The sequence below is a fragment of the Candoia aspera genome, chromosome 2, assembly GCF_035149785.1.
Source record: "Candoia aspera isolate rCanAsp1 chromosome 2, rCanAsp1.hap2, whole genome shotgun sequence".
In the NCBI taxonomy this organism is placed as follows: Eukaryota; Metazoa; Chordata; class Lepidosauria; order Squamata; family Boidae; genus Candoia; species Candoia aspera.
Window position 1 is genome coordinate 231,185,271 of NC_086154.1, and position 20,042 is coordinate 231,205,312.

The following is a 20,042-nucleotide window of genomic DNA, read 5'->3' on the forward strand; positions in this document are numbered from 1 at the left end:
CTTACCAACAACAAAGGTTTAGACTAAGTTCAATCTCTAAAGCCAAAGATTTTCTTGTCAGACATGGAACTATGTTGGAGCAGGATGCAACAGAAAAGGCTGCATCTGGAACTAAACAAGTGGATTCCACAATAGAAGATGAAGAGATGGGTGCTACATCCAAAGACTTTGGTGGGTTGTTCACATAAAAATGACCTTGAACTGTCTTACATGGAATATAAATGAAGCAAATGCCTCTTAAAAAAAGAAGGATTTTTTTTTCATTATTTGAAAAATTGAAACATGATGTGATATGTCTACAAGAAACTCATATAAGGAAAAAAGATACAAAATATTTGATAAATAAAAATGTGGGACAAGAATTTATTTCAGCAGGTTTCAAGAAAATTAATGACCTTGTATTATATGTTAAATCACATTTGAAACCACATTTATTATTAGCTGATGAGCATAGTAGATATGTAGCAGTTGAAGTGGAGCTTTATGGACTTAAATCTATTATTGTGGGAGTATACTGAAGATAAAAGTAAAATTTTAGGCAACTTTTGAATGAATTGTCATCTTTTTCATATCAAAGTTGGTGTTTAATGGGGGACTGGAATGGAGTTATTTCTCCATTGTTTGACAGAACATCTGAGAAACAAATTAAAATTAAACAAGAGAAATTACCAAAATCCTTTTTTGATCTGATGGACAATTTGGCATTGGTGGACTCTTGGAGATATAAAAATGGACTGGCAAAGGACTATACTTTTTATTCTGAGAGACATAAATCCTTTTCAAGAATTGATATGATATGGATTTCAAGGGACATGACGAATAAAGTTTATAAAGTGGATATTTTACCCAAGACTTTTTCTGATCATAATCCTGTAAGTATGACAATAAAGAAAACATTCAGGGCATATAGATGGAGATTGAATGAATCAATTTTACAAAAAGAAAAGGTTGTGGAGGATTGTAAGAGGAAATTTAAATGATTTTTTTGATATTAACTTGGACAATGAAATAGATTTTAAAACTGTTTGAGACACGAGTAAAGTGGTTATGATGGGGCACTTCATCTATCATAACTGTAGTCTTAAGAAGGAATCTCAACAAAACTTACAAACAATTTTGGATCGGATCAAGCTGAAAGAAACTGAGCTACAGAAAAAACTGACAGATAATATTGTGTACCAACTTAAGTTACTATACCAGCAATTGTCAATGTTGACAATTGTCAATGTTGACTGTGAAAAAAATAGAAACAAAGTTGAAATATGCTAAACAGAGACATTTTGAATTTGCTAATAAACTAGGAAGATGGCTAGCATATAACCTGAGGAAAGAAAGAGAGAAGAAAATGTTATTAAAGACTCAAGAAGGAAATGTGGAATTATTGGACAATGAGAAGATTAATAAACAGGACTTACCAAAACTTTCACAGTCACAGAAAGCAACACTGAATAATCCTATAACTACTTTTGAAATAGTAGAAGCCATAAAAGGAACTAAATTGGGGAAACAACCAGGCCCTGATGGCTTACCTGTATTATATTGTAGATGTTTTGAAGATCAGATTCTTCAACCTTTTAAAAGATTGATGAACTTTATTTTGTTGGCCTCCGCAATGCCAGATTCATAGAAAGAAGCTAATATTGCACTTTTACCAAAGGAAGGCCAAGACCTTTCTTTAATTAAGAATTACAGACCAATTTCATTGCTGAACAATGACCATAAAATATTTCCCTCAATACTGGCTGAAAGAAAATAAATTTTTACAGGAATTTATTCATCGCAATCAGTGTGGGTTTTTACCCAAAAGGCAGTTAAAAGATAATGTAAGAATTGTCTTGGACTTTATAGAACATTTACAATATCATAATTAATGTCAAGCAGCTCTTATTTTCCTAGACACAGAGAAAGCTTTCAGTAATTTGAACTGGAGTTTTATGTCTGAAGTCTTGGAAAATATGGATTTTGGAGAGTATTTTATTCAGGGAATTAAGTCAATTTATACCCCTCAAAAGGCAAGCATCATTGTGAACGATGACGTAACCGAACTATGTCATACAACAAAAAGGAACAAGACAAGGATGCCCTTTGTTGCCTTTGCTCTTTATCTTGGTGTTGGAAGTTTTTAATAGAGATATTAGGTGAGAAAAACAAATAAAGGGCTTAAAGATTAAAAAAGAGGTCTTTAAACTGAGGACTTTCACTGATGATTTAGTTTTGATACTACAGGATCCTTTGGATACCTTGGAACATCTGATGAAGAAATTGAAAGAATTTGGGTCGTTGGCAGGTCTTAAAGTAAATAAACAAAAAACAAAAATGCTGACCAAAAATATGACTTCACCCAATCAAGAATTGTTAGTGGGTAAGACTGGTTTTAAGATTGGAAAAAGGTTAGATATTTGGGGGGTGAGTTCAAAAGATCCTTAAAGTGGACTTATAAAAAAACCAGAACTGTTTCTCTTGGGTCTGATGGAGAAGCAGCTTGAGAAACAACCTGGGATTTTGCCTTCATACATGATTACAGCAGCAAGACTTTTATATGCACAAAGAAGGAAAGATCCACAAATACCTTCAGTGGAGGACTGGATTATTAAACTTGATGGAGCTGCCCAAATGGCCAAGTTAACAACGTTGATAAGAGAAAATACTGTTTCTCAATTTGTCTCTATTTGGCAACCACTTTTAGAGTACTTGTTTGTGTCTGAAAAAAATGAAGTTTTGATTTTGGGTTTTAATGATTAAATGGTTTGACTTGATAGACAAAATGTTACTAATGGTAAGAGATTATATTTGCAAATGTATTCGTATCTATATTGGAAAGGTCAGAAGTCACTTTCTGTTTCTGTTCTCTGTTCTGCACTTTTATAGTTTTTCTTTTTTCTTCTGTATTCTATCTTTTCTATATTCTATCTTTTGTATTTTAACTATATTCTGAAAATTAATAAAGTTCTTTACAAAACAAACAAAAAATGAAATTTAAAAAAACCACCCAAAATTCCAACATAACACTATTCCATCCTGCCCTCATTTTTCCTAAACTTCCTGGACAGATAAGCTGGTTATTAAAAAGAGCAATATTTGAGTAATCAGATAGCTCAAAACTAAGGTCTTACAGCTCAGACATCATAAAATTATGTCTGAATTAGTCTGCAAATGAGCTGTGTCGTTTTGTCAAGTAATCTAGCAATCTCAGCACAGCAATTTATGTTAATTGCCAGTAAAACATCAGAAAAAATATAAATGAAGGTTACACGTTGCCAAAACGTAAACATTGGGAAAATAAAATTTCAAAACAGGAGGGAATGTATGCAGACAATGTTCCGCTGTGCTGTATACTCAGTGCCTTACTATTCCAACAAGATCAGCTTAATAGTACAGTATGTTCAAATAAACATATGGCAATATGGTAAGCAGATGAGCCAGTTTGGTCTAGTGATTAAGGCAACGGGCTAGAAACCAGGAGACTGAGAGTTCTAGTCCCACCTTAGGCATGAAAGTTGGCTGGGCGCCTTGGGCCAGTCACTCTCTCTCAGCCCAACTCACATCACAGGGTTGTTGTTGTGGGGAAAGTAGGAGGAAGAAGGAATATTAGGTATGTTAGCTGCCTTGAAGTATTTATAAAAATAATAAAAGCGGGATAGAAAATAAAATAAAATTCCCATTTATCAAAGTCCTATAAATAAAACAATGTCATGGGATCAGGAAATGTGCCTTTTCTGTCACTGCATCTCCCTTTGGAACAGCATCTCCTCCAAGATCCATAGGTCTCAACTCTGCTGTCCTTTAGGACCACTTGGAAAACCTGGCTCTTCCTTTAGGCACTAGACTGAGATTATGTGTGACCCTGACAGAATGTTATGACTTTACATTCTATCTAGTCCTGGAACTGCTGTTTTATCATCTTGATTTCTTTAGTTTAGAGCCTTCTGGAATGGGTGGCATACAAATAAAGTAAGCCACCTTGGGTAGCTTGCAAGTGAATGCAAATGAATGAATGAATGAATGAATGAATGAATGAATGAATGAATGTGCAGTGGAGATGAGCTCAACCATTTCCTTACAATCTCATTGTCATATGGTTTCTTCTTGACTATATGTGTAATGGAATTGGGTTTTGAGTTCCTCTGTTGTTTGTCCAAACAGAAGTATAATGTTGAGATCATGGGAAGTGATAGTTCTGCTCTACGTTGCATTGGTCCAGTTTTGGTCACCACAATATGAAAAGGAGGCTGAAGAACTGGAAAATGCAGAGAAGAGCAACAAGATGGTGAGGGGTTTGGAGGCTAAATCCTATGAAAACAACTGGGTATGTTAAGAATAAAAGGCTAAGGGAAGACATGACAACGGTCTTCCAAGACATGAAGAGCAGTCACATGGAAGAGGATGTGGATTTGTCCCAAGGGTCAGACAAAAACCAATGGGTGAAAGCTTTACAGAGAGGAATACAGACTGGTTGTGAGAGCTATTAAGTGCATGCTGGAGTTGCGGGTGCCCCATCATTGGAGATTTTCAAAGCTTGGGCAGCCATTTGTCTGGAATGGTCTGAGGATTCCTGCCCTGGAAAGGGGGTTGGACTAGAAGACATCCAAGGTTCCTTCTAACCCTATGATTTTATGATTTTTAGAACCTCCAGGTATAATATTTATTCTACAGTTCCTCATGAACGCATAAACTCAATCAGAAGAGAAAGTTTGAACAGAAACTGTTTGCTTACTCCCTGGGATGATAGGGGAATTTGATCCAATCTGTTTTCTTAGTTCTCTCAGCAATTTCCAGTACCATTAACCATGGTATCCTTCAAACAAGTTATCAGTAGTGGGATATTAAAGCAATGCATTACAGCAGTGCCATTCCAAATAAATGACGGATTCCAGAAGATGGTCTTGGGGAATTACTGCTCTGCTCTGTAGCAGTTATCTTATTGGATTCATCGGGGCTCTATTTTATCCCTAGTGCTTTTAAAAATCTGTACGAAATCCCTTGAAGAGGCTATCTGAGAATACAGGCTGTTGTCATTAATATCAGGATTACAGCCAGTCCTATCTTCCTTTTTCAACTAACACAAGTGAAACAGCTGATGTTCTGAACTAATGTGTGAGCAGTTAATAGACTGGATGACAGATAATAAACAAAACAGATGCTGTTTATAAACAGTTCCCCAGTTCATCACATTTACATGATGCTTTCCCTATTCTGCAGGGGACTTTACTGTTCCTAAGCATTCTGTTGTACTGTTGAAAGGTAGGCTTAGATAAATGTTTTTCAAACTTGGCAACTTTAAGATGCATGCTGGCTGGGAAATTTTGGGACTTGAAGTCCTCATATCTAAAAGTTGCCAGGTTTGAAAAACACTGGCTTAGATTATATTTATTATAGACCCAAATGGCTTCAGTGACTCAGAAAGTCTTTTATCACCTTAAGCTGATATGCTTGGACAGAGCAATTAAAGTGACAATGGTTACACTGTTAGAATACCTGAAGGACCAGCTTGGGAATAGAGTCTCCACAAAATCTATCTAGGTGGTCACTAAAAGTCAACACTGACTTGATGGCACATATTTATTTGTTTGTTTGTTTGTTTATTTTCTATAGCCGCCCATCTCAACATAATCTTTAATCAACCAGTGTGTCCATGGATAGTTCTCTTGATATTTACTCATCTTCCTGCCTCTCTACATTAAAAAATCGTAGATTCTTTTTTAGTTTTTAAAAATGAGAAGCTGGCATAGTAGAAAATGAAGTGACAGTGCCTCATGTCACCTTTATTTACTAGACTGAATCTGGACCATACATGGGCCTCATAGACATACTTTGAAAATGAATGAATGCTTGGCTGCCACTTAGTTAGTGGAAAAGCTGAGGGCCATGCAAACTTTGCTTAGATTTCTTCCAGAAAAAAAATGCAAGGGGCATCCTGGGAGATTAAAGGAAGCTGTAGAGAGCCACACCAATCTGCCTTCTTATATGTGGGTGTTTGTGACTGGCTATATCCACTATGGAAGCTATTCTGTGAGTTGGCAATCTCCAATAGTAACGTATTATTGGAATACCTATACAAATTCCAAAATTCTAAGGCTATCTATTCTTGACCTATATCACAAGTCCTATAGAAAGCATCCTTAAATTAATTTCAAGGTATCTTTTGCATCTAAACATGACAATACTGACATTTCATTTATTATTTCCTGGAGTTTAAATGACACTTCAATCCAGCAGGATTTTGACTAGCTTACATTCCCTTCTTACAGTAAGAATATTAAAAAAGGAAAATCAATATGACAAAATAACTACTAACAATAGCAAAAACAGAAGCAAGAAATTACAAAAACCATGGCCACCAAGGAAATGTAATTATCGTTATTTATTCAAGAAAAAAAACATTAGTTAAAACATCTTTATAGCAGCTATTTTAATTGAATCTGATTAAAATTTCAAGAGTTTGAAATTACTTTACAAAACTATTATCAAAGTATACTCTTCTGTTTTTCTTGTCGTTTTAATTCAGCTATTCTTCCTTTAAATTATTTTAAAAGTATCCTTTTTATATTCTATTAATTTTTCTAGCTCATAGCCAAGGTAGCTGTCATTCAGTTCTGAAGTAGAGAGCAGAGCATTAGCAAAAGAACATTTATCTGAAAATGTTTTAATATCATTAAGTGTAGTATAACTCTTACATTCCCAGTGTTTGGTAGTAATTCTAAAATTAGCATTTACCAAAAAACTCCACCAGTCTGCCCTATATTGGACCATAATACTGGAACCAGTTTGAGAAATCCTCCCCTTCTCTCATGCTTTCCCATTTCCATTTGTAACACTGCAGCAACACAAACATTTTTGCCATCCAGATATGATACGCCTATCATATTTATCAAGATAGGCATATAATATTTGAGCTGCAAAAATCCAGTAAGTCATTAGATGGCAACAAAGAGACACAGAAAACGTTAACTTTTTGATAACCTGTTGTGGTCATCTAGATCTCTGCAACCCATATATGGTACACCTACATTAGGCCGCAAATGATCTTGATACTATAGTTAAACAGAGATAAAAAAACAAAAATGTCTTCTCTTATAGCATATTTTTAAACTGTTCATCACCTTTAAATAACAAACATTTGTGTAGTTCCTTCTCTTGCTATATGTAAGAATTTTTAAAAACAATTATATTTTACTCTTTAGATCCAAACTGTATATTCCATTCCATGTCTAATTATTATAAAAAATGGACGTTGTTCTTCAAATTTTCTGCTCTTCATTTACATTATGGTGTATCTTGGAGAAAGAAAAGCATCATTTTTTTCTTACACATCTTCTCCCTTGCAACTCCTAATAAAGCCATCTCGATCCTTCCAGGGCAGACTTTGGGAACACAGGGGACACCCAAGAGAAGGATGAGAAAAAGACCAGCTCATCATTTCACCTGGAAGAGCAAATACTGTAGTGTGTTTTGCTCTATGTAACATTATATCCAACTGAGGATGTTTGCTGTCCTTGCAAAAATTATAGAATTTGTCCGCAAACCTACATTAATCTATCCTATCACTTCATGTATTGCATCCACGGAAATTTGGTATCTGATATTTTATTATTTTTCATTTCCTTTTTTTTTTCCCTCTTATTTCTCACTCTGTACTCATCTTTATGTGCAGTGTTACAATATAGTACAGTGTTTCTCAACCTTGGCAACTTCAATTTGCATAGACGTCAACTCCCAGAATTCCCCAGTCAGCAGGGAGTTGAAGTCCACCGATCTTAAAGTTGCTAAGGTTGAGAAACTCTAGTCTAGACTACAAACATATGGCAAACATCACTAGATACAGAAAACCTTACTTTGCCAGGAGAGAAACAACTTATTTTGAAATACCTGTTCAGTCACTGCTAACCCAAGCTGCTGCTGATAGCTTTACAGATGCTGTTATCTGTGCTGAGGAGGGAGGTTGGGCAGAAGAAGCTATAAAAAAAGGCTGCCTTAGAATCTAAACTAATGGCTTGTGTTACTTTGCTGAATAAAAAGAGGAATTTTTATTCCTCACACATACACACACACACACACACATACACACACACACATACACAAGTGGTGCTGGTCTGCTGTGTCTTAAATTAAAATCCCAAGAATCCACAAAGCCTGTGAAATATGGATGAATGGCTTCCAAACTAATTAGGATTCAGAAACTAAAATTAAACCATAGCTTCATATCCTTATTTAGAAAACATTAATCATAACTTTCCACTCCAGCTGGAACAGAAAACAATGATAAACTGCAGTTAGTTGTTTCACTTATGCAGAGGAAAGAGCAAACCAAGAGTAAATGGGATGCAGCCAGGTGCTTGAATAATATGCCTATATTAAGCTACAGTCTGACAAACTGCCTTATTGCCTCAAGTGTGTCCATAAATTATGACTGTTCAATGGCCAGTAATCCAGGATCCAAAACCTGGCTGCCTTCACACATCACAATAAAGCAGTCTGGCAATGGAACTTGTTACATAACTCGTTCAAAGGAGGTCTTTGAGCAGACTCTGAACAAGGACAATATAGATCTTATTTCCTGCATCAAGCTGGACTTCTAGGCCATTTTCAAAGTATATGGAAATGTATGATAAAAATTGCAAACAAACCTACATTTACTGACCTCCCATTTCTTTGAAGTTAATTTTAACTTTAAGTAATCCTTAGCACAAATTGCTTCTATAGCTATAAGAAGAATGTATGGGCCACAAAAGTAATAAAAGAGGAGGCCTTAAGCTGGAGGGTTTTTGTACATATAAGGAACACAGAAATGTTACTGCCTTTGTGCAGTATCATTTTTATGACAGACTGGTGGAGTAACTTAACATCAATTCTAGCAACTATAAAATAAATTGTTTAACGGTTTGCACCAGCAATCAGTTATTGTGTGTATTTGCATATATGCATGAAATGCACTGGTGGCTTTAATACTGGAGTAATAATTATTTTCTATGGTATATAGAAACTCATCCAGGCTAACATATTATCCTATACTGGCTCTGGGCAATTTGTGAAATTCCCGCCCCTATATTGGATTTTATTCCTTGGTTCTCGGTGTTTTCTTTCTGATATAGTAGTACATATTGGTTTTTTTGTTGTTGTTATTACAGTTTTCTATGTGTTTTATTGTTTTCATATATTATATGTCACCTGGAGTTACTTGGATTATTGGGGACAACTTACAAACCTAAAAAAAGATAAATAAACGAATTATAATAAACAGTCTGCCACACTATAATATGTACATTCATATTTTTAATTAAGTTCCTCTTTTTCCATTTATAATGCTCAATTCCATAATAATTAAACTTATAAACCTTCTTCTAGGAAAATACAAATGCTTACAGTCCGTAATGGCATGTGGAAAAGACTCTGGGAGACTGGGTGAAGAGATGCTGCCAAGGGAACGGTCAGATAAGAGACAGCATAGCCTGCAGCTGGATAGTGGACGAGACAGGAGGCTCAGAAGAGACCCTCCCTAGTTTCTCAAGCTATAAAGGAGGCAAGGGGGAGAATTGTACTTACAAACTTGCAGGATTGATGTCGGCCTCACGGGGCCAACCAGAGAGGAAACATGACCGGATAAGCTAATTCTACTTTATTGTAAAGCTACATTGACACTCATCAAACTGGCATTATGTCCATTACGTAGGCAGGGATACATATCAAATTCAATAACACTTAATGAAAGACTTCTTCAAGTGTTTATTGTTGGAATTTCCTTGTTTTTTGCAAGGAGCAAGCCATTAAGTTACTATGGTAACAAATCACTCTGGCAGAGTCAGAAGGTCAAACTTAAGTATCCTTAGTTTTGGGGGTGAAAAGGCATGACCATATAAGGTAAAACTTTTAATTGCCCTGGAGAGGTATTTTGCCTGGGCTTGTTAGTTTTGGTTTCCTTTCTTCACAGCCTTCCTCCAAGTCCTCTCTGAGCGCGTGTGAATGCACAAGCTTGAAAATATGTTTTTGTGCATCTGTAAATAAATTTATTTTTATAGAAATGCCTGGTGTGTGATTTTTCTGATATCTTGGGCCTAACACTTTCCAGCACTCTGCAACTTTTATCTCTATTGTTTTATATCCATTATTACACAATTTCTATTAATTTTGATGGACCACTTTTTCACCATGGCAGATTATAACACTCTTTTTTATGATAACATTTATTTATTTTGCTAATTTCATCACCACTCAAAGAGCAACTCTGGGCAGTTTACAATTATTAATTAATTAATTAATTAATTAAGTCCTTAGTCTCAGAACTTCGTAACTGAGCCCTGTTATCTGGGAGGACTTATACATATAATAAATCTGAATATTATGGACTTAACTTCAAAGTATAACTATTTGGAAGCACATATATATATTTACAACACAAACCTAACAGCAAATCTTCTGTTAGGGCCCTATGCTTCCAAAACTTACTTCTAATGAAATCTGTTTTCACTGATTTAAATGAAGTGGATAATGTATAGTGTAATCTTAAAAGTCCTGAAGTTCCACTATGTTTACTGGGGCTTAAGCAAAATCTTCTGTATTCAATTTTGGCTGAAACTTAACTTAAAATTAGGCTCCAGTAAAATGAATTTTACAGGTAGTCCTTGCTTAATGACCATTTGTTTAGTAATGGTTCAGACTTACGATGGTGCTGAAAAATGACTTACGGCTGATCTCACATTTATGACTGTTGCAGCGTCCCCGCAGTCACATGATCACAATTTGGGCGCTTGGCAACTGGTTCACATTTATGACTGTCGCAGTGTCCTGTGGTCATGTGATTGCCATTTTTGACCCTCCAGACTGGCCTCTGGCAAGCAAAATCAGTGGGGAACCACATGATTCTCTTAATGACCACACGATTCACTTAACACCTGTGGTGATTCGCTTAATAACCACCGCAAAAAGGGTGAAGTTGGGTTGGATTCGCTTAATGACCACTTAGCGACCAATAGTGGTCATTAAGCAAGGACTACCTGTACTCCTAATTAGTGTTTAGGACTGGGATATAAAACACAGAATGCATCATACAATATACTGTGCTCAAAAGAATCACTGTAAGATTTGCTTTGTAGTTATGGTAAATTACAACGTTTGGAAATTAAAAGGGTTTTTTACTTGTTTGTTTGCTTTCCTGCTTTTGCAAATTCTGTGCTCTTTCTACCTATCAAATATTTAATCATATTTTATATTACTATAATCTTTAAATGTTGTAATGTTACTTGAGACATAAGACTGAGATATGAAATCTTAGATGCTCTTGCAGTGGTTATATTATACCTACTGATGAAACATTTCCCCATGCTTTCTTTCCTTCCATATTTACAAGAAATCAGACATTTCAGCACTTTACTGAAATGAAATAAACTTCAGGAATGGTCATGAATCCCAGAATCCCAATATATAGAAGCTGTATCACAAAGGTATGATAAATGAAATGGATAACTTTGATATTAAGTACTCTTTATTAGGTTGGTGTTCTCCAGACTGCTAGGTAATTCCCAGAACCATCTGGGGAATTTTGGAAGATTTAGTCGCAACATATCTGGAGAATGCTAGATTTGGTGCACTATTCTCATGAGAAATACATATTTGAATGCCATTTAATATATCATTCTAGAGTTTCTTCTAGCCCAATATATGTTTATTGTTTTATAGGAAGAATAAACTAAAGGGGTGGTAGATCTTCATACAGCACAAAGTAAATGAAGATCTTTTCATTTCAGAATAGATATTTGTTGCAGAGAATGATGAAATGGTGAGATAAAAAGAATTGTGACTGTTAGCTACTCAAAAGCCAGCTGATGCATGACAATCATATCATCCAATGATGTATTCCCAGCATCTAGTCCCTGTTGGGAACTCTGGGATCTCTTTTGCTCAAGTTGTACTCAGCTTAGCTAAACAACAGAAATTTAAGGATCTAAGTGGCTGTGAATGAATGGTTACAGTTAACAACATGAATAGAGCAACCCACATTAGACATGGGAGGATAGAATAAAAGAGTTGCAGCCACATGTAGAACAACACAAGGCATGTTTATTACTTTCACCAAAGAAGTCAGTCATCCCCCACTTTGCATACTGTGATGAACTGGGAGTTTGATCTGTGCCACCTCTATCGCCGTATCACCACCCCAGATTACCAAAGATTGCATCGCAGTGTTCATCCCAGCACAGTAAGAATCTGGTGAAATATATTCAAGTTTAATCCACAGGATTTATTTCCCATTAAATAAATTATATTTATTTGTATCAAGATTTTAAGAAACATATTCCCTTAGCAAAAACAGAAAAACACAAAGAATAAGTAGAATTATTCTATATTTGAAAGAGAAGAAATATTCTTTTGAATTATTCTCACATATTGATACAATTAATGTAACAATTCTATTAAATTTAATTGTTAAATTCTATGTTAATAATTAAATATTACTTTGTTTGGGGCTGGGGGTGGGGGGGAAATGAACTGACCGGGCATTTTTTTTGTGTTTAGATCATGCTAACTAAGCATGAAAACATTTATGTTTAAACCTGTCACAAAAGAAGAAAAATAAAAACTCCTATTTTAAGAACATTCTTTTAAATCCTCTTGATTTCTATAAATATACTTAAGATTTCTACTTAATTGTGTGTCACACTGGAACAGCTTAACATTTGTTTCCTGGCATGGTTTGTTTTTTATATAGTTAAATTGATGGAACGATTTTCTTAAGCTATGCAGGCTTTTATTTCCTATTTTTTTTAAATGTCAAAAGTGTATTTCTTTAAAGAGAAAATTCCAGCACTTCCAAAGAATTGACACCTGTTTTATTCTATAAATCAAGAGAAATTAGTGAATATCCATCAGCTGCAAATTTGTATTCATGTAGGAATAACACACTGACAACAGAGATGCCAGTGCTGAAGTCTGATGTAGCACATGACTAAGATTGAAATTCAACATCCTTTATTCTAGAAATACCTATTGAATGCGATGAAGTTTATTTTTGAGTAGTCTTGTAAAGGATTGCACTTTAAGAAGCTACATCATATTACCATTCCGTGAGTTTTGCCTCTCTCTATTATTTTGCATCACTATTACTCCTGAATGCGTAAAATATATTTTCCTCATTTAATAAGTTGTTCAAGCAGACTACAAGTATTAACAATGTAATTCAACAACCAAGTAGTTTGTTAATAGATTCTAGAATACCCATGCTTTGGGTCAAAATGTCAGTTAAAAAAAAATCACATCCATTACTAAACTTTCAATTTTCCAGTACCATTTCCAATGTTTTAAAACTACTGTTGCTAACTGCTTCCTATCTGCAGATTTAATCCTGACTTTGAGCAGCTACTGTGATGGCTAAAGCCACATATACTCAGAGATTATATAGCATCTCATAAATATTATCACTGAACTCTTTTGATTTGTGATCGAGATAATTGGACCCATGGTTTCCACACATTATATTTAAAGAAATGCCAGGATTATGTTTCAATAAACATAAAATTATGGTCACAAAATTCAAATTAATTCAGTGAGGTAAATTATACAAATCTATATACAATCTGTTTTTTATAAAGACAGTTATTCCACTGGGCTCCTCATTTTATATAGGATTAGAAAGAGTTCAGAAATATTTAGTTAACTGTACTTAAAGTAAACACCTGAAAGTTTACACATTTCAAATACTTGAGAAATTTCACACTAAATGCTCCAGAACATTTTTTGTCCAGACTAATTCCACAGACTATATTATTCTATATATATATATGTACTGCACCAAAAAAAAGCCCTAGCCAAACATTTAAAATATGGACGTTGTTCGAAGTTTAAAATGGGGAAAGGATAAGATTATTAATTCGTTATAATGCATAGGGACAGGATTGCTGAATGTCTAGCCACCACATTACCTTATCCTATTTATTTGCTCTGCCCAAATAAAGCACATTCTGTATTACTTTTAACAGGGCTAGCAATTGTATCAAGCCATTATATGAAAACACAGGGATGTCTTCTTCTGTATCTTTTTCAGAAGAGCTCAAGCCTCACATTCCAAAATTCTCTAGCCTTAAATGCAAAACTCTGGCTGAACAACCACAGTAGGCTGTTTTGCCAGAATGCAACCTTAGAAAAGTATGAACACTGAAGAATTAATCAATGAAATAATTCAGAGAAGACTAAGTGCACTGAACCAATACCCATCCATCATACCTAGGAGATAGGAAAACAGCAAAAGAGTAACGGACCAACTATACTGTACAAATAAACCAAAGTTTCTCAATCTTGGCGAGTTTATGATGGGTGAACTTCAACTTCCAGAAGGAATTCTGGGAGTTCAAGTCCACCCATCATAAACTCGCCAAAGTTGAAAAACACTGAAACAGACCATACAACTGCCTTAGGCAATACAAACTTAACCATCCCAACTCCTCTTATTACTGGAGTGCCCCCAATCTGTTGTGTTTTGTAAGCCATAGCAGATTTGCAACTTTACTGAAGCAGAGCTGAATTCCTCACTACCACCAGTTTGGGTTTTTTTAAAAAAAATTAAAAGAAAAAAGAAAAAGCAGTCCTGAGGACTCTTTTTTGGATTTCAATCTAATCCAAATAGATTGAATCTATTTATTAATCAGATTTGTCCTACCTTTTTCTCAGAAACGCAAGATGACATAAACAGCACTGCTTTCTCCAATTTTTCTCACAGGAATAACCCTACCATGAAGATTGAACTAAGAGTGACTACCTCAAAGTCACCACATCAGTGTTTATGGTTGAGGACTTCCTTCATCTCTGACCAAGGCCTTTACCATTACATTTCATAATACCTCATGGAAAACTGACCACTTCTCAAAAGTGACAGCACACCACCAGTTTATCACACCATTTTTTTTCACAGAAATCATCTAATTAGTTGTTTCACACTAAGAGATGACCTGTATCCCCAGGGGCTACAGTACAGGAAGAGATAGTAATATTTAAAAGCCTTTTTCTAGATCCAATCTGGTGTATTTCAGATAAATTGGATTACATCTCACAAATTCCCAGCCAGCATACTTTAGACCAATCTTCCCTCATATGGTGCCTTTTGATGTGTTGGACTATAACCAGGGATGTGCAAAACCACCTCAAAAATGTTCTCACCTCAAAATAGCCATTTTGAGTGTTCCAATCCTGAATTAAAACTCATGTGTTTTGAGTCAAACTAATTTACAGAACACACCTTTTTTCCAAGAGTGAAATAAAACTTGGCTGTTTCAAGAAGCCTTGTTTGGAGTGTCCTGCTATTCCAAGAACTACAGTTATTTTTTCCCTTTTTTCCAAATGTTTTCCTGTCTTGCCAAGACAGCAGCTAGAACTATATTACACACAGAGTCAGGCTCAAGAAGAAAGTTGGTCAAAGCTGCATGTCTGAGAAATTATTGCTGTTTCAAAACAACAAAAGACTTCCTACAGGGAAGCTAGAGTTAATGTGTGCATTCTGATTACTGTGCTATATTTCATTTGCACACAGGTAGTACAAAAATATGCATATGGGTGCCCTGATCTCCTTCATAAACAAGTGTTGCCAGTACTGCTAGTAGAGTAGTACTATATTGGCTTGGTTTGTTGAACTTTGGTGTGCATGTGCACTGTATGCATTCTCTCACGTCTTTTTGTAAAGATAATGTTTTTAAACAGTTAAGAAGAACCAGCAGACCTTTTTTTTTTCAGCCAGCAGTCAGTGCTATATGCCAGAAAAATCATCAGGAAACAAAACACAATTTGCACCTGGCAGGCAGGCTGAAAAAAAAAAACAGTGCCTACCAAAAATTGGCCAAGGGTTTTTTAAAACTAAAATGTTAACATTATAAAAGACATGTGCCTATTTAAAGGAATGTTAAAGAGTTTAGCTTCTGTCTTCATCCTGTACTCTGTTGGCTGAAAAATCTAGATGATTTATTTAAAGAAACTGAAAATACCTTTCAATTCTTTCTGTTGAGGGCTTTTTTGACAAGACATATTAATCTAACCAAATCTGACAGTTGGTAAGAGAAATGTTCCTATTGATTTCTCAGGAACTTTTTTCATGTTTTCGAAAATGTGTTGAAAATCAAGCATTTGACCAAATTTCATCCTCACTGGCTGAGGAGTAACATTTAACATATATTGTACTATCATCCCAGCTACTCTTACTTCTCTGAGAACACTCAAGCCATTCCAAGACTTGGTGGGACTGAAGATAGAGAACCCTAAACATTTGGACTGAATGTTTCAAGTTGGGCTATTAGTTCTGAGCTCAAAACTTAAACGCGTTTTCTGTTTCAAGCACTAACTATAATTCGACAGCCTTTCCAATGCTGGCTACGGAATTTAGAGGAGTTTGTAGTACAACACATCTGGAAGGTCGGGCAAAGCCGGTCGAGAGAGTTCAAACTTGCAAGCTCAAGGAGAGCCAAGCCACCCTGGCCAGAACAGCACAAAGGATCTTCACGCTGCCTTGCGGTCCTCCTCCTGCTTACACGAGGCGCGACGCGGCCAGATCAAAACTCGAAGGAGAAGACCCCGCGGTCGCGCGACGATCTGGCGCCCCCTTTTAAAGTTGTCTGAGCCCCTTCTCTGCCGACGTGCCATAAGGAGAGGGGGCCTACGAAAAGGAGGGGGGCTGCGCTGGGAAAGGGGGAACCTCCTAGAGCAGCTAGCGAGGGCGGGGCCGCTACCTGCTTGTCCAGCGCCGAGTCCTTAGCACCGACGGCGGATGCGCCCTTTGGGGCTAGCGCCCTCTCGCAGGTGCAGCCTTCCAGCATGTACATGCCGGCGGGCCGGGTGCTTTGCTCGCTGTCGAAATAGAAGAGCATGTTCTGGAACAGCGCGAACCATTTGTCGTGCCAGCGGCTCGTCTCAGTGGTCTTCTTGCTCAGGTAGCCGCGCCTGGTGCCCTCTTTGCGAGCCAGCACGCCGAGGTACAAGGCGTGCCCCTCGTTGTAGCGCACACTTTTCTGCATGGTGCCTCCAACGCCGACTGCGACCGCTCGGATCACGGGGGAGCCCCGCCGTCACCAGCCCGTCGTCGAACAGCAGCGCGGCTTCTCCAGACAGGCGAGGCGAAGCCAGACGGAGCCCAGAGCCATCAGCCTTCCGCTGTGGCGCACCACTGCAAAGCCTCGCGCCGGCGCGCTCCTCCGTCCTGGTGGGGGTGTCGCCACCTTGGGTGCTACTGGAGTCCGGGGCTGTAGCTGAGCTTCTTTGCTTCAGCTGGCAGCTGCTCCGAGCGCTTCGGCCAGCCCGAGGGTGCCGGTGGCATCCTTGTTTTGGCGCCCGGTGCTTCTGTTCGCCCAGAAAAGTTCTGCGAGCCGCGCTTTCCCCGAGTATAGCCGCCCCGCGCTCGCCGGGCTTCCGCACCCGTCCTCCTCCTCCGGCAGCTGAAGCCCATTCACCTCTCCGCCCCGACCTCAGCCCCGACCTCCACCGGGAGCCAGAAAGGAAAATAATCACTTGGGAGATGAGCCGTAATCGGCTTTAAGACCAATTTAAAGCACAAAGTCGCCACCGCGGCCGCTGCCAGAGTGCGGTATAACAACCCTCCCCGGGCGTGCGCGCGCGCTCCCGCCTCTAGAGAGCTTGAACCTCACTCTTCCTTTCTGCCGCCCGCCTCCGGGAGTGGGGGCGTTCTCTCCAGCCGGTCGAGCCAAGCGAAGGGAGTGGGAAAGAAAGGCGAGGAGAGGCGCGGAGTTGTCCGCCAAAATGCTCGAGGCGTGTTGCGGCGGGCACTTTTTCTGCGCGGAAACGTCGATGCAAGAAGGCCCACGAAGCTTTAGAATAAAGACCGCCAAAGTTAAGCAGGGTGTTCAACCCGCCCCTGTGGTGCTTTCCCGGCTGCAGGATTAGCGAGAATACATTTACCTTCAGATTTTCTCAAGACCCGTCAGTTTCATGGAACGACCGTTCCGGGGCCAGCGTTCATTCTGAGTCTTTGCAACCTACAATGACGGCGAGGGCATTTTCCTCCACCGCCAACACAGCCGCCTCCTCTCTTTCCTCACATCACCTTCAAGGCTGTTGAAGACACAAAATCCACTTTACAGGTTGAATGTCTACTCGGTTCAAAGAACAGGTGCTGGGCCTTGATCATCAGAAGCAAAAGGAATGCACAATCCAGAGCTGAGTAATAGTTTCATTAGGACTGGGCAACATGTCACCAAATGATGTACAAACCTCTGAGTTCTACAGAATCCCTCAGCAACTTGTATAACACAGAAAGCAGGCCAGACTGGGAAATACAGAATAAATAATAGGAAATTTTCAGCTCAACAAGTGGAACCCCTTTCTGCAGGTCTGCTAGAAACCCTAAGGGGAAACTAATTATCAAGTAGGCTTTTGTGGGTTAAAAAAACCTTCATGGTTTTTCTTGACTATGTAAATATTGGTAAATGTTGCACCTTACCATTTTTCCCAAAGTGCAGAAGGCTGTGTCCTTTCAGATTTTGCAACTAGTGAAGAAACCCCATAGAACCATAGAGCTGGCACCATTAAGACCATAAAGCCCAGCCTGTAATACTATATATGCCCTTACCTGGGAGCCAAATCCCATTAAACTAAGTAAGGGTCACTTCTGAATAGACCCATCTAGGACTGTGCTGTTTACCAGTTAGATCTGAATAAGCATAACACTCTATTCTGGTGGGGAAAATTTCCTTGTTTTGCTGTAGGGCACTACCACACAGCAAGTAGTGGAACTTGGTTCAGTAATAATGCAATTATATACACTCATTTGCTTCCAGAAATTAACATAGGTTATTAAATTTGTATAATTGTTTGATACTCCTCTACCACTATTTATACAAAAACTGTGTGTTACAAACTAGTACTAAAGTACTTTGCATATGCACCAAACTAATAAAAGGCTTAGAGTCTTGCTGAAAGCCTCATCAGCTGTAAGATCAGTCAAATTTGCAAGATATCTGCCATAAGATTGGCAGATCACTTTGCAAATTGGCAAAATCGGCAAAATCTGAATTAACCGGCTGTTTGTAATTAGAATCCCTCTAGCATGGACATCCCTCATCACTAATCACCATGCAGACTGCCAGCTACAATGATATTGTAGCATTTTAAGCAAACAGGAAATACAGTTTATAATCTGACTCATCTGCCTACATCAAGCAACAGGTTACCAATTAATTCTTATCCTATACAATGCTTTCTTTTTTCCCCCCCCCCACTCTATCTATAAAATGGAGAAAATATTTGTAAACCTTTTCCATTTTAAAAGATCACATCTCCCCACTCTGAGGGTTCAGTCAATTTCCAGGGGAGTAGTTACTCAGTAAAAATGGTTTATTCTTAAAATCATATTTTTTTATTCCTTCCTCCCATATTGTTGTTCATAAGAGAGAGAGATTTTGGTATCAATCGAGAATATTTGTAGCTCAGGGTTGAATTGTGGAGTCCTTGGTGCTCTCTGAGCCTTGTTGTTTTCTTGCAGACGTTACATTGCCAGGCTAGGAAACATCTTCAGTGCGAAAAGGGAGTGGGCCTTGCGCTCTGTTTATATACTGTCCAGCTTGTGTTGGTGGGGGTGTTGTTCTCTCCTTGGGAATTCTTTGATTGGGCTGTTGTTTACTGCTTATTTGATTGACTGAGTTAATATTTTGGTATGTTTTAAAATTAATTACTTTGATTTGGTGTCAAGTCAGCTGCGTTGCCATAAACACAAATTCAGAATAATCATTACAATAAAAATAGATGCGGATGAGTCTCAGTGTAAATAACTAAGCAAAATGTTGTTCGCAATTGCTATCCATTCAAGGTTAGCACTCTGTAAAAATTCAGAGTAAATACTCTGATCCTGCTTGTGAATTCCTTTTTGCATTGGGACTCATAATTGCAAAACTTTTTTTAATATTTTTAATTTTTTTTATCTTTGCATGTAGTATAAGGTATTTTATGAGTGAGTAGTCCTGAAAGTAGAGCAATTCCTGTTTTATAAATATACCTACCTGTACATCAAATGAACTGTTAATTGATCCTAATAAGCACATAGAACTTTTACCAGGTCTTATTTA

General features: G+C 37.6%; 1 protein-coding gene across 1 annotated transcript in view; it reads right to left on the bottom strand.

Annotated features, from left to right (window-relative positions):
• The window catches only part of RASGRF2 (Ras protein specific guanine nucleotide releasing factor 2), a 109,417-nt gene extending 92,305 nt beyond the window's left edge, over positions 1-17,112 (bottom strand). The window contains exon 1 of the mRNA XM_063295478.1: positions 16,698-17,112. Within this exon, the coding sequence (XP_063151548.1) occupies positions 16,698-16,982 (285 nt within the window). The 5' untranslated portion in view covers positions 16,983-17,112. The remainder of the gene's footprint in view (positions 1-16,697) is intronic.
• Between the last annotated feature and the right edge of the window lie 2,930 nt (positions 17,113-20,042).